The 15,415-nt window shown below is 32.7% G+C and overlaps 1 protein-coding gene across 1 annotated transcript; it reads left to right on the forward strand.

The window, feature by feature from the left end:
- Window positions 1–5,339: 5,339 nt before the first annotated feature.
- On the forward strand, window positions 5,340–8,679 carry LOC131602973 (zinc finger protein SHOOT GRAVITROPISM 5-like). Its single transcript, XM_058875206.1, has 3 exons — window positions 5,340–5,782; window positions 5,942–6,344; window positions 7,246–8,679. The coding sequence occupies exons 1-3, from the start codon at window positions 5,668–5,670 to the stop codon at window positions 7,979–7,981; spliced, it is 1,254 nt and encodes a 417-aa protein (XP_058731189.1). The 5' UTR covers window positions 5,340–5,667; the 3' UTR covers window positions 7,982–8,679.
- Window positions 8,680–15,415: the final 6,736 nt, after the last annotated feature.

A 15,415-nucleotide genomic window follows, 5' to 3' on the forward strand; every position in this document is an offset into this window, starting at 1 on the left:
AAAATTTATGATATTTATAGGGACCAAAAGCATACTTAATCCTAATTAATTTGAACCCAATTTTTACCTCGGTTATGTTCCCTCGGTTTTTCCAAAAACTGAAATGAAAACTCTAAACAATATTTTATTCCTTTATTATAATGTTAAGTCTCATTTACTTTTTGAGCCCTAGTGAACTAAAGAAACACTATTCTTCTCCAGCAAACAAAAGGAACACCATTCTTCATCTTATCCAAAGAGGAAGATAGCTCGAACCTCAAATCAACACTTATCTTTGAGTCTCTTATCTCATTTCTAGTATATAAAATTTCTCTGTAACTGTTGTTATTTTTGTTGTTGTGGTTGTTGTGGTTGTTGTTGTTGTCGATTTTGTTGTTGTCGTTGTTGATGTTGTTGTTGTTATCGTCATCATTGTTGTTATTCTTATTCTTATTGTTACGGTTTTTGATACTTAAGGTATAATGTAGTGTTGTTCTTCAGGTATTTTTAGTTGTTGTTTATTTTTATTGTTGTTTTATTGAGATGGAATGTTCATTTTTGTTGGTTGCGTACTATTTTTATTTTCAGAAGTTATATATATATGAGTATGGATCATAGTTGGATGAAAGCTTATAGATTAAGTAAAGAGTATGAGAATGGAGTGTCTCAATTTATTGAATCCGCTGAAAAAAACTTCCAAACGAAAATGGGACTTTTTGGTGTCCTTGTAAAAAATGTTGAAACACGCAAAAAATCCAAAGGATGTTATATTCAATCATTTAAGTAGTGATGGAAATATTTAAAATTACACGAAACAGGTATGGCATGGTGAAGTGATAAAAAAGACTTGTGTCACATAGAGTTAAATTTGATGAATTTATGAATGATACTCTAGAAGATATGTTTCATGATACTGGAGTAGATGCTTTTAAGAAAGCTCGTGTGGAAGATACTTTGCAATAATACATGTAAGAGACGTTATATTCGGGATGCAAAATTTTTACAAGATTGCCAGTTATGTTAAGACTATTTAATTTTGAGGCAAGATGTGGGTGTAAGGATAGAGGTTTCACTGAATTGCTTGAATTGTTGCAAGAAATACTTCTAGAAGGTAACACGTTGTCGAATCATGGTTATGAGCCCAAGAAGATACTGTGTCCAATGAGATTGAACTATGTCAAAATACATGTATGTCGAAATAGTGTGAAATTTTGAAGGAGTTCTCGAGGTGTGGGGAGTCACGCTACAAGAAGAAGAACAATGGTGTGGAAGATGATGATGGTGTAACTAGAAAGGGTGCTCCTCTCAAGGAGATGTGGTACCTGCTAATAATTCAAAGGTTCAATATACTATTTTCTAATGTAAATGACACAAGAATACTAGATGGCTTGTAGATGAAAATTATGTGATAGAAAAATTTGCCATGTAGTTGATTCATGGCAATGGATGAAAATTGATTCGTTGTTTCCAAATTTTGCCCTTGGGACAAGGAAATTTAGGCTTGGACTTGCCACCGATGGAATGAACCCGCTTGAGAATTTGAATACTAACCATACTTCATGGCATGTTCTTCTCATAATTTATAATCTATCTTCGTGGTTGTGCATGAAGCACAAATATATGATGTTATCAATGATGACTTCGACTCTAAAATAATCAGGGAGTGACATACATGTTTATTTAAAGTAATTGATTGGAGATTTAAGACTTTTGTGGGAGAAAGTTGTTTATGTTTATAATGTGTATACAGGTGATTACTTGATGTGTGCCATGTTGTTTTGCACAATCAATGACTTTCCTGCATACTGTAATTTGTTTGGGTACAACGTCAAGGAAATTAAAGCGTGTCCTATATGTGAAGATAATACATGGTTCCACCAATTACAAAATGGAAAAAGACTGTTTACCTTGGGTGTCAAAAATTTCTAAGACCTAATCATCTATACTGTAGATTGTGGAAGGCTTTTAATGGAAAGCATGATTTTGGTATCTCTCTAAAGTCCTTAACTAGGAAGGAAGTTTATATAAGACAACAACACATTAATGTTGTCTTTGGAGAGACACAAAAAGGGCCCGTGGAGAAAAATATTTGGAAAAAGATGTCGGTGTTCTTTGGTCTTTCATGTTGGTCTAGTCTCGATGTAAGATATTTTCTTGATGTGATGCATGTGGAGAAAAATCTATGTAATAGTTTGATTGGAACACTTCTCAAAATTAAAGGAAATACATAAAATACTAAGAAATCCCGTCAATATATGTTGGTGATGGGTATAGGACAAGAGCTATCCCTAAAAGATATAGAAAATAGAACATATTTGTCCCCAACATATCACACTATGTCTAAAAAAAGAAAAACAAGTTTTTGCGATTGTTTGTAGGGTATCAAAGTTCACCAAGGATACTCATCAAATGTGAAGAAACTTGTGGCAATGAATGATCTCAAATTAGTTGGCTTAAAATTTCAAGATTGTTATATCTTGATGCAACAACTTCTACTAGTGGTTATCCGTGACATTTTACCAAAAAATATAAGAGTAACAATAACCAGATTATGCTTATTCTTCAATGTTATATGTAATAAAGTCCTTGATCTTGGAAATTTAGATGAGTTACAACATGAGGCTGTAATTATCTTGTGTCAATTAGAGATGTTTTTCCCTCCATCATTTTTTAACATTATGGTTCACTTAGTTGTTCATCTTGTAAGGGAGATTAGTATTTGTGGTCCATGTTATTTACGGGGGTGTATCTGGTAGATCGATACATGAAGATCATAAAGGGTATATAAAGAATAATCACCGTCTGGAAGTTTCTAGCGTTGAGCATTACATCACAAAAGAAGCTATTGAGTTTTGTACAAACTATATGTTAGAAGCAAACTCTATAGGAATCCCCGGGTCTCGTCATGATGGAAGATATGATGGTAGAGATACTAAAGGTTTAAATGTTAAGATATTCGACCGAGATGTAGTTCTTCAAGCACATCTGTATATATTAAATAACGTTGATGAAGTTCAATCTTACTTGTCCGATTACAAAAGTCTTATTTAGAAAAAAATCCCCTGGATGAGTGAAAAATTATTGTTGAAATAGTATAACAAAACTTTCTTAACTTGGTTTAATGAAAGGGTTTCCAAATAGAGTAGTGCCTCGAAGACAATCGGATGGATGTCACATATGCATAAGTTTTATGTAATAACTTGGAGTGCATACGACATTGCTAAATTTTTATTCTATACAAAATCAAAGGATGGTCGAAATACGTTGCAAAATAGTGAGGTTATGGTTGAAGTTGAATACATGTACTTCTCTAGTTTCAAAGATAACAACCTTGTACTAGCATCTAGAGCGTATTTTGGGGTCATTGAAAATATTTTGGAGATTGATTATGTTACTTTTAAAGTGTCTTTACTTAAGTGCAAGTGGATTGACAATAACAATGATGTAGAAACCGATGAAAGACAAATTATATGAACAAACCATTCATCATGGCAACCCAAGTAGAACAAGTTTTTATGTCACTGATCCTTCTAACACTAGATGGACAATTATTCTACAAGGAAAACATATTCCTGATAGTGATGAAAATCAAGATTTAAATTTTGATACCCCTTCCTTCGCAGCACATGTACATCTCTCATCTGAAGAAAATGATTTAGATGATATGCATGTTATTCTTCATGATCTTCAAAAGGGGATATGGGAAAACTAATAAGTAAATGTTTTGTATCACTTAGTAATATATATTTATTCATTTTACTTTTTTTATTCTTTTTAATAAAGATTTAATGTTGTTGTTGTTGATTATCCTAATTATTTTCAAATGTTGTTCACATTATAGATCCTTCACGACTGGTGACAAATCACATAAAAAACTTTTGGACGACTTACAAGACTTTACATTTTAGTTATTGCATTTTAGTTATTGCTTTTGTTGGTAAATCATTTGTTTTAATTTTGTTGTAGGATTATAAGGTGTGTACCATTTTGACTTTGCAAATTGTGTAAAGAATTAATATTTTTGATACAATATTTCTGTTTGAGAAATTGGTAAAATATGATTCTATAATACATGTTCAAATAAAAATATAAAAAAATAAAAAAATTAAACTTTAATATTTTCCCCTCGGTTAATATTACAAATCGAAGAAATAATATTGCTCTATTACCTCGGTTTTACTTTCAACCAGGAGCAAATTTTGGGCGCGCCATCTAGTTCTGAAAATAATAAAAATACAGTTGGTGAGGATCGAACTCATGTGTAGAAAACTTTACCCCTCGATTAATCCAAAACCGGTGGATAAAATGATAAGTTTTCATGATGCCCTTCGTTACTTCGCCTGCGTAATTGGGTTTAAATCACATTCGTGCATGTGGTTAAAATTGTTTTTTTTTGTAGTAGTAAGGAGCTAGATTATGTGCTGAATCTTGTTATAAGAGGTGAAAGCTCACACTTATGAGAGAGATTGTTAGATTCATTGATGAGTAGTTAATTTCCACATCGCATAAGAATGAGTAAAATGTTTGATATATAAGAGAAGTGTTTCATATACTTAATACTTTAAACTTTTGGGTGGAGATGTTGTGTCTCTCTCTTATGGTTTTAGATTATTGGTCTAATTGTTACTCCCGACTTTCCCAGACTCTCCATGATACATGTTGAATTGTTACTATTAGTTGAAATGATACATAATGAAAAAGTCTCACGTCACTAATTATTAAGAGAGAAATCGACAATACCATATATATGTACTTTAGTGTTATTTTTATAAAATGCATCGTTAAACTTATATATGATTTTTTTTATCTTTTACTCTTGTCTTATAATGTTGTGAAATGTAGTAAAATATTGATTTTGAAGAATGATTTTTTTCTTTTATTTTAAAATTTACATGTTATATTCTTTTATTATTATTATATTCTTTATTTTCTCTCAAATAATTTTTTCTCCAACACCAATAACCTCTAAACAAGTCCTCTTCCACCAAGACACTCAACATAAAATGCAAGCCATTTTTAACATTAAAGTGAAATCAATTCTAACCTTTTGCAATTTTTCATATACAAGTTAAAATTACTTTTGCCAATTATACATAAACTAAAGCCAATTTTAATCAAAAATATCCAAACAACATGCATCCATAAAAATCAACTTTACATGCATATATACTTAAATACAAATTTACTTTACATTCAACTTATTTTTTTTAACCAAAATCAACTTTGACCACTGTAAAACCAGTCCATTATTCCCACGGTATAAAAGCAAACTTCCATGAAATGTTCTTTTCTTTTCAATACACATATATTACTAATATACACATGAGAGGTATCTAGATAAAGAGAGCTTTACAAACAAACAAGACTTGGTTTCAACCTTACCTGCTCAAGGTGAGGGGTCAATCAAAACACCAACAAAGCAAAGCAAGAAAAGTTATATAGCTACACCTATGAAGAAAAAGCCATTTTAAAAAAAAGCTGATTTCATAAAGCAATACTAGTGTACTACTACCTTTTTCTCTCTCTCCCTCCCTCTTTCCTCCTTCTGTTTTTTTGCTATTATCACCTCCCTTCTTTCTTTCCACGAATAAAGCTGAAAATCCACTCACTATTACAATCTTCACCACCACCACAACCACCACCACCTGTACTGTACCTCACTGCACAGATTCCCTCAAACCTCCACCCATGTTAGACAACAACAACACTACAAATTCTTCTTCTGATACTGCTTTTGCATTATCAGAAAATGGAGGTGCTAATAGTAATAACAAAAGAAAAAGAAGACCAGCAGGCACACCAGGTAACATAACACAACACAACATAAAACATAAAACATAAAAAAAAACCAAAAAAAGTTTCTTTTTTTTTTTGTTCTTTACTTTCAAGCTTTCAAGATTTCAACCATTCAAATTCAACCTTAAAAATTGTTTTTTTTTGGTTTTGTTTTTGTATATGACAGATCCAGATGCTGAAGTTGTGTCTCTTTCACCAAAGACTTTGTTAGAATCTGATAGATATGTATGTGAGATCTGCAACCAAGGTTTTCAAAGAGACCAGAATCTTCAAATGCATAGAAGAAGACACAAGGTACCATGGAAACTACTCAAGAGAGAAACAACACAAGGGTTAAAAAAGAGAGTTTTTGTTTGTCCAGAACCTAGTTGTTTGCACCATGATCCTTGTCATGCTCTAGGTGACCTTGTTGGAATCAAAAAACATTTTAGAAGAAAACATAGTAATCACAAACAATGGGTTTGTGAAAAATGCAACAAAGGTTATGCTGTTCAATCTGATTATAAAGCTCATATCAAAACATGTGGTACTAGAGGACATTCGTGTGATTGTGGCCGTGTCTTTTCCAGGTTTATGCTTTTTCTTTCACTTTCCTTCTTCATTCTTCAAAGTTTTCATCTTTATTATTATAGCAATAGCATCTTTCTTTTTCTTTCTCTCTTTCTCTCTCTCTCTCTTTCTTTTTGTGTGTGTGTGATTCATCATTCATCAAATTCAACAATTGATTGTGTTGTTAACAGAAACCAAATTAGTAATATTATTATAACTATTTGATTATTCTTCTGCACCTATAGTTTCCTAGGAAGTCAAACCCTAGAATTTTACTAGTTCCAATGAAACCATGTATATTAGGGAAGAACTAATTTGTAGTACTAGTGTAGTAGTAGATTCTATTTTGAATACTCTATCTTATTTTATTAATTAATAATCACTTTTCTAATAAGCCATGACCTGAATCTTTGATTAATTATTTATTAAGATTTTTATAAACACATACATGAACAAGAACATATCTTTGTTTGACCAAGTTATTTTTTAAGATTAAGCCATAACACTCATTAACATATTCAATATCACAATCTAATTTTATAATCTATAATATATAGGCTTTGTTTAGATAAACAATTTAATAATGCACTTATAACATAAGCGCTTATTATATAAGTGTTTATTTATAAAGATTATAAGAGAAGTTATTTAAAAAATCTCAAGATTAATGATTTGGATTGAAAAATGGTTTTGGATAGAATATTACGACGAATGTTGATTCATTTGGCCGACCGTATTTAATGGAATAAGGCTTGATCGGTGTTATCTATAAACTATTCTTAAAATCTCGAGTGCGCATTTTCATGATATTTTAAAGAGTTTTACGAGTTTTTAGGCTAGTAGATAAACTCGAATAAATCTATCTGAAAAGAATTTTAATATATGATTAGTGATCTAAAGATGCATTTGTTGTTTGATTAGGGTGGAGAGTTTCATAGAACATCAAGATGCATGCAATGTGAGAGGGAAGAATCAACAACCAGAGTTTCAAGCAACAACAATGCAGCCTGCATGTTCTTCTAGAACAGCATCAAGCACAAGTCCATCAAGTGAGGCAAATTTTAGTGTGTCAGCCCCATTACAAGGACTACCAATTATCCTTCCAAAACCCTTTGATAAACCTTCCACCTCTCACCAACATAACTTAGAACTTCAACTCTTGTTACCCTCTTCTACAAACCCTCGAGCCGAAAAACAAAAATCGAACCACCAAAACTACGAAACAACGCATTTGAAACTTTCGATAGGAAGCAATACTAATAACGAATCAGAGAAACAAAGGAACTCCATTTCCACCACCTCTACTACATTGGAAGTAACAAGGTTGAAGGAGTACAACACTGAGGAGCTAAAGTTGGCAATGGCAGAAAAGGGCTATGCAGAAGAAGCTAGAAAAGAAGCTAAAAGACAGATTGAAATAGCTGAAGTTGAGTTTGAGAATGCTAAAAGGATAAGAAAACAAGCACAAGATGAACTTGGAAAAGCAGAAGCTTTGAGAAAACAAGCTGTTAAGAAAATAAGCAACACTGTCATGGAAATAACATGTCAAGCTTGTAAACAAAACTTCCAATCTTCAACTTCTGGTGTTCCTTCAGAAGAAACATCCATTGTTATAGGTTACATGTCCTCAGCCACCACAGAAGGAGAAGCAGAATAAACCATATGGTTCTTTCTTTCCTCATTCATTTTTTTCCTTCATTTGCATTACATATTCTTTATTAGAAAAGGTTGTGGAGATGCAGTTTTTAGGACTTAGAGAGTTTCATTGCTCAACAGTTTCTGACAGCTGTTGAACAAGGTTTGCTTTAAATGTTTTGTAACTTTTTTGCACTTTTGTTATTTTGACACATTCATGTTCATTTGTTGTATTCAAAATCAAAACATCAAAATAATATTTGAAGTTAGCTTTACATTTATTCCTAATACTTTACAAAACTACATTAGAGGCAATGCATGCATGTGGTGAAGAAGAAGAAAAAAAATAAGACAAAATTATTAATGTTGTTGAAAATGGACCCTTTATAATATAAATTAATTGAATGACACATGTGACATTCATCTGGGTGAATGATGGCAGTAGGTTGGGGACCATATTATTTTTCTATACAAAATATAAGAAACTGAGGAGGGGCTATATAAATATACCACTTTTGATGAGAGAAAATAAAGGGTCATTTTCTATGTGTTACATAAAAAGACAGATGCATGTTTTTCAGTGCCATAGTTGAAATAGGCATTCGTCTCTCTCAACATAAACAAACACACACAAAGGTCTAAAGAGGCACATGGTTTTAACAGAGGGGAGAGGTTGCAGTGTCAGCAGTATAGTATAGGGTGAGTCAGTAAAGTTGCTTTTTCATTTATTAGTTGCAATTGTAAATTGGTATGGACCCCATCTCTATACATTCTTTAGATGATTTCAATGAGATTAAAGTAAGTTAATGCAAAGAAAATGAAGGCCTATGTGTTAAGCTTAACTAATCTTACTTTTTAATCCTTGACTTGTGAGTTTCCTAATTAGAAATTTTGAGGAGTGGAGAAAACATATAATATAAATTTTGTTTTAGAAAATAGTTATAACAGGTGAAAAAATTGACATTAATGTAAGTGATTTACATTTTAATTTATATCACTTATTTAACTTTAAAAGCATGAAGTTATACAGAGTAAATTATATTTTATAAATAAATATAGTTTATATATTACTATAAGTTATTTTCTAAGGATAAATTGATTCAGTTAAATGATTTGACACTTTACACCTCATTAAGAATGAAAATATGTCAGATTAAAGTCATTCAAGTGCGAAGCATGCAAGGGGCTAAATGCTTTAATAATTTATCTGTGACTTAGACTTAGCATTGAGATTGTAGCATAATGTTGTTTAAGGAAACATATCATTCTTGAGTGGAACATTTCGATCACATTTTAGCGGACTCCGCTTCACTTAGTGATGTGGTAGACAACTCACTAACAAAAATGCAGCACCATGTGGCGAGCTTGCCTTTATAAATGGATAAGTGTCTCACCTCGCCCGCACTGTTATAAGTCTTTATCAAGCATTTCATGCGACTCTTGGCATTCTTGTTGTGTAAATCATAATTAGGTGAGTTCATTCAACTTGTTCTAAGCGATGTAAAATAATGCATTTGGTGAACACATCACAACTTAGTGCGCTCATTTAGATGATCTAACATACGGACAAAATGATTATCGAGGTCATTGTGTTTTTATTGAAAATTAAGCGAATTTATCTCACCATCGATTTTTTGTTGTCGTATTGAAGGTTGAGCGATGTTATCTCGTCTATCATATTGAAGACTAAAGAGATACCTTTTTCTAAAGATGGAGATCAAATGAATTCAAACATGATACTGATATAGCTCACCCATTAACTTCATTGATAATGTCTCGCATGTCAATTTTATATGTTTAAGTATGAATTTGATATATTCCACCTACATGAGTTTAGACAATTTTGAACGATGTTTGCTTTTTGTTGACTTGTCATTAGAGAGATGTCCACCATATGATGCAATGGTACCATGTATGATGCAATGGTATCCCTATGGGTGCAATGATATTCGGAAGGATGCAATGATACCACTATGAATGCAATAATACCTTTATGGGTGCAATGATACCACTATGAGTGCAAGATACCCTAGAGGGTGCAATTCTAAATGATCTTTATTCAGATAAAGAGAAAGCATTTTGACAAAGAAGGTGCCTCAATTTGGAGTGTTCTCCTTATTCTATGGACACGTTTATACGTATCTCGGTTGGTAAATTGCGTAAAGTCCTTCTTCAATTTGGCGTGTTCCAAATTTTTTTACAATCCTGATTTTTTTCATCGATGGAGACAAAAAGAGTGAGAATGGAACCAAATTGAGGACGATCTTAGACAACTTGAGTCGGGAGGATAAACCAACTACAATGAATAACGATTTATTTGATGTGAACGTTTGTGTGGGGTGAGGAGGAGTGTTGGGTTGATCGCAAAGATATCCTTGGACTTGTGATTGAGGTCACTCTCTTTGGAAAATCTTAAGAATCCAATAACTCGTTCGAAAAGTCCCATCAATGTAGGAGGAAATAAAAAAATGGCATTGTCAGAACACTAATAAAACATCACATTGATTTAATGGCACTACATTACGCCTAAACACATTAAAACATTATAGATCAATCTCATATCATATTATTTCTTCCTCGAGGGTCTTCCTTCTCATCATCGTAATTACGGGTGAAAATTATCAATAGCGTCATCGCCAATGGAAGCAATAACATGTGAATTGAACCCGATGCTAACGTCAGTTTTACCAGACATTGCAGTGGGCACCAAGTATACTTGTTGTGTGTACAATAGTGTAGACCCTCCTTCTAGTGATGCACAAAGAAATGACCTTTTGTTTATTGATATGTATAAGTTGTGATCCTTTTCCTACCTACAAAATCTTGTATTAATAACCTCGACTCCCTCAAGATGGACTGATTCCTCAGTCAGTAGTCTAGGTTTTTTGTATTTACAAGGTCTGACCTACTAGTGGGGGAAAATAGGGAGAGTAACTCCTTAAATCTAGGGAGTGTAGCAATGATTGAGGGAATCTCACTACCTCATTGTTTGACCCCACCACTAAGTCTTTAAACATTCCTTTTATCCCTTACTACTTAGAGAGTTTATGAGTATATTTGGGCTTCATTATACCTGATTTATAATATAGTAGTCCACAATCCCTCATGAACGAGGCTTGCAAGGACGAAGTGGTTAAGTCAAGATATATCATTTCGCGGTCTCTTTTGTTAGTAATATTATAAACAAAAATTATTTAAAAAAAATACATTTGATAACTATATTGATTATATAATTTTTTTTATGACTATAGCGACTACTCCTTGTGTCTCACAATAAATGATCAATTTGACCATTTTAAAAAGATTAAAAAATTGTATAAAATTATAAAAGAGATAAGAATGATTTTACTAAAGTAGGTGGAAACTGACTCCCAATTTTCCCTACAAGCTATTCATAAAATTAATTTTATTAATTGGGAACTCCATAACAGATGACTTAACTGCATGCATTTACCAATAAATTTAAAATTTACTCATATTGTTGTGCATATAAGTTGGAAAATCGCGCTCATAATATCTTAAACTTAATTTGGGAGGTCATTGTACCTTTGTTTATTAGAGAAGACTTTTTCAAGGATCGTTTTAGTCTGCCTGCTTCAGATTTTATTAATTTTTAAATATTTTAGTATTATTGAGTTCCTTTTCCAAAAATATTAATTTAACCATAATTATTTGCTAGAGAATACAAACAACATTCAACAGGGGAATCATCAGATGGAAAGACTTAATTATTTACAATCCTATAGTTGTGATAGATTCAACCCATGTAAACCAAAGACAAAGTGAAACACAATGCCACTAGGTAACAAAGTCTCTTCAAACCACTTCATCCTCAAAGTACTTGTGCTTAAAAGTTGTGGATTGTCCTATTCCTAATTATCCACTTTGCCCATACAAGCCTGGTGTTTGGGGTTATGGACTGTCATAATTATTGTCTGATTGGCATCTATGTTTGGCTAAAACATATAATAGCAGCAAAAGGTATTTATATGTATAAGTCTTGCAAATATAAAAGAACAAAACAGGTACAAACAAGATGTTATATGGAATGTCATGACTTCAACCATGACATCGCGCCTGCAGAAATGGAATGAAGATTCAGTTTGATTCTCAACAGATACAGAATATTCTGTGAATATTATGTAATCCTATATGGCGCAAATTTAAAGGTCAAAAGAATCAAGTCAGAATATTGAAGAATCAGATCAGAAGATTGAAGATTCAGCAGTTTCTAATTTAGGAGATAAATTAGGAAACTTATGATTAAAAGACCTTGATTGTAGCAGAAGATATCTGCAGATTTGTAACAGCAAGGAATGCTGCGATTTGTAAGCCCAAGTCCAATTGGGAATAGGTTATAAATAGAAACCTTTGTAACCTAGTTTGATACAGAAAAAATATAGAAAACTGAATTCTGAAAAGATGTAGTCATTAGGGTTTTTATAGGTAGACCACCCAGGTTGTGGGATGGCTGCCATGTCCTTCTCGAAACCTGTAAGTAATAGAAGTTATTTTTCTCACTCGAAACCTGTAAGTAAGAGTTGAGTATTGTGTTCTTGATTGAAGCTGTGAAGCAAGATCAAGTTATTGTTTATTATTAATTGTGTAAATAGTTGTTGCAGGGTTGTAACAATTAAGTATCACTAGGGAGTGAGCAGAGGTTCTCTTGTCTTGGATGGAGTTCTAAGATAAAGGTTGCATTGGGTAGTGACTAGCTAAACCAGATGTTGTTTATCTGTAAACCAGAGGTTGTTTACATAAAATAGTACTACTGATAATGAAATCTTCTTCCTGGCTTGGTAGCCCCCAGAGTAGGTAGTTAAACCGAACTGGGTTAACAATTAACTGTGTTATTTATCTTCTGCATTATATTGTCTGTTCAGTCGTGGATGTTGTAACATCGTGTATAACATTAGGTTCAGGTTTGATAGTTGTTTCTTTACAGAACCAATAAAGTTTACAATCTGATTATGTTGACTGAACATACATGATCCTAGTACTCATGGACTCCTTCTTAGGGGTAATTTAAAATTGGGTATTTTTCTGTTCTACCTTTGCTAAGTTAATAACAGATCAGATGTCTTGACATTGTAAGTGACATCCTGAGTCTGTCATACCAGAATTTCATCCCAGACACACATGATATCAATGATCTTCTTCCCAAAATATTGCAATCACGTGGAACACACGAGAGGTATTAAGATGGGGCATAACAAGTAGGTCATATACTTAGCACCTACGCGACGTGGCCACATTATAAGACTTCCTAGAAAAAGAGTCATATGCCATAATCCTTGATTGAACGGGGTTAGACTGATCAAATCTGAAGAAATAGTCTTGAGACCCTGCATGTTTTTGTTGGGAAAGCATCAAAGAAACAAATATCTACGCATGTGGAAGCATTCCCACTAAAGAAGAAAAAGAAACTATAAATTCAAAAATAGAACTCACAAATTTATTATTCAACTTGTAATTTTTACAAGGACAAAATTACATACACTCATACAATTTCAATCTTTCAAGGAAAAAACTCAAACTAACTCTTTATATTTATATTAATCTCCAACTCTTTTTTCTTCCTACTACTCGATGTGGGACTTGAATGAATACAAATTTTAACAAACATATCCTTCCTTCATCTGAATTCTCACATTCTTCACTTTGTCATGTTAAATAAATTTTATAAGTTAAATGGATCCAGATTTGAATCGTGCAAGTAATCACTTTTTTAAAAGCATTTCAAGCATTCACAAAATGTATTAGAGTCAACACGCAGGAATACCCAAGATAATTCAGTCTATATTCGAGTCTGCATAAGACATATGAAAACTCAAATGTAGAGAAGATCACATATGAAATTTACACTAAAGAGGATAGGTTATTGTTATGAATTTTATGAATCTCAAAGGGAATATTTATAGGCTAAGTAGTGTTGTTTCACAAGGTTGCGAACCTTGATGAAACATACCCTTTCAGTATATAAAGCAACACTTCACACTAAATATTGCAAATTTTCATCTTTTACAAATTATTGTAACACTTCACAAAGTGTTTCCATTTTCCACTTCAAAAGTAATAAACTGAAGCAAATAATACAAAAACTAGAGCCACGACCACAACCATGTGTGGCACCATGCCTCCAAGTGACAGCCAAAGGCCGACAACCAGAGTACTGCTAACGTTGTCGTATACAACAAGAGTAGCCCGATTGCTCTGATGTATCGTGCCTAAATGTTCAAGTTTATCCTACAAGCTTTCAGTAACACCTCTACGTCCACGCCTCCCCCCGTCCCGATGCCGTTTGTAACACCCTTCTATCCAATATATATTTCGCGAGTAATTTTAAATCAATTTATTAAAATATAAGCATCAACAAGGGTGTCACATCATCATAAAACATCATACATATATATCATCCTGCTCCTTAATACGGGTTCTTTACATAATGACAATTAAACTTTCTTTTGAAACATCAACATAAATTCAAATATCATGTAGCGGAATATCAACATTAAAATAAGGTAACAATTATCCATCAAGTTTAATCATTAGTAATTTAAATCTCAAATCAACTTCAAACCATTAACGGTAACTCATAGAATCATGTTCTCAAACAATTAAAGTAGTCAAATCATATGATCCAAACCCGATGTTACATATCAGAGCAAGACCCTTTATTCAACAGAAAAACTAAATGACTCTGGAGCTATCCTCACTCCTTAATAAGCTAGTCCTGATCATCTACGCGTTACCCACGTGGAGGTAACATTCAAATAGAAAGGGTGAGTAAATCATAATCATTATAAAAGACATAAGGAATAGATATAGTAGTCATATCAAGGAAACAACAATCAAATAACATCATTTTACACATTCCATCACATAACAACAATCAATAGTTCTTCACGTCACAACATCATAAATCCAAGAATCAAACCAATACATCACCTAAAATCTACCAAACATCATCTTCCAAGAATCAATCAAAGACATCACTTAATCCAAGTGTTGTGCAATGCCACAAATAATGAAATGCAACTTCATAAGACTCATGCATGTGGTACCATAACATCACTGATCACTTAGTCATCGTTATTCTCGAAAGATCCCCAACATATGACCGTTTCTCATTTGGAACCAGAGCACATCACAAGTTGCACTCAATCCACACAATGGTATTAAGGCCATCACTGGACCAAAACGTCCTAACATTACTAGATAAATACCCTGCAAACTTCACTGGACAAAAGTCCTACAAATGCTATGAATGTATGATGCGCAACAACAAACAATATAACCATAACTAGTCAAAACGCATAATCATTTATCATATTCATCATACATCATCACATAATTCATAATACACACATCATCATTGCAACAAAATCAATTCATCATAGAATATACATCAAGTCATGACACGACATAGTTAAATAAATTCATAATAGAAAACATT

The sequence above is a fragment of the Vicia villosa genome, linkage group LG5 (assembly GCF_029867415.1).
Source record: "Vicia villosa cultivar HV-30 ecotype Madison, WI linkage group LG5, Vvil1.0, whole genome shotgun sequence".
Taxonomy (NCBI): domain Eukaryota; kingdom Viridiplantae; phylum Streptophyta; class Magnoliopsida; order Fabales; family Fabaceae; genus Vicia; species Vicia villosa.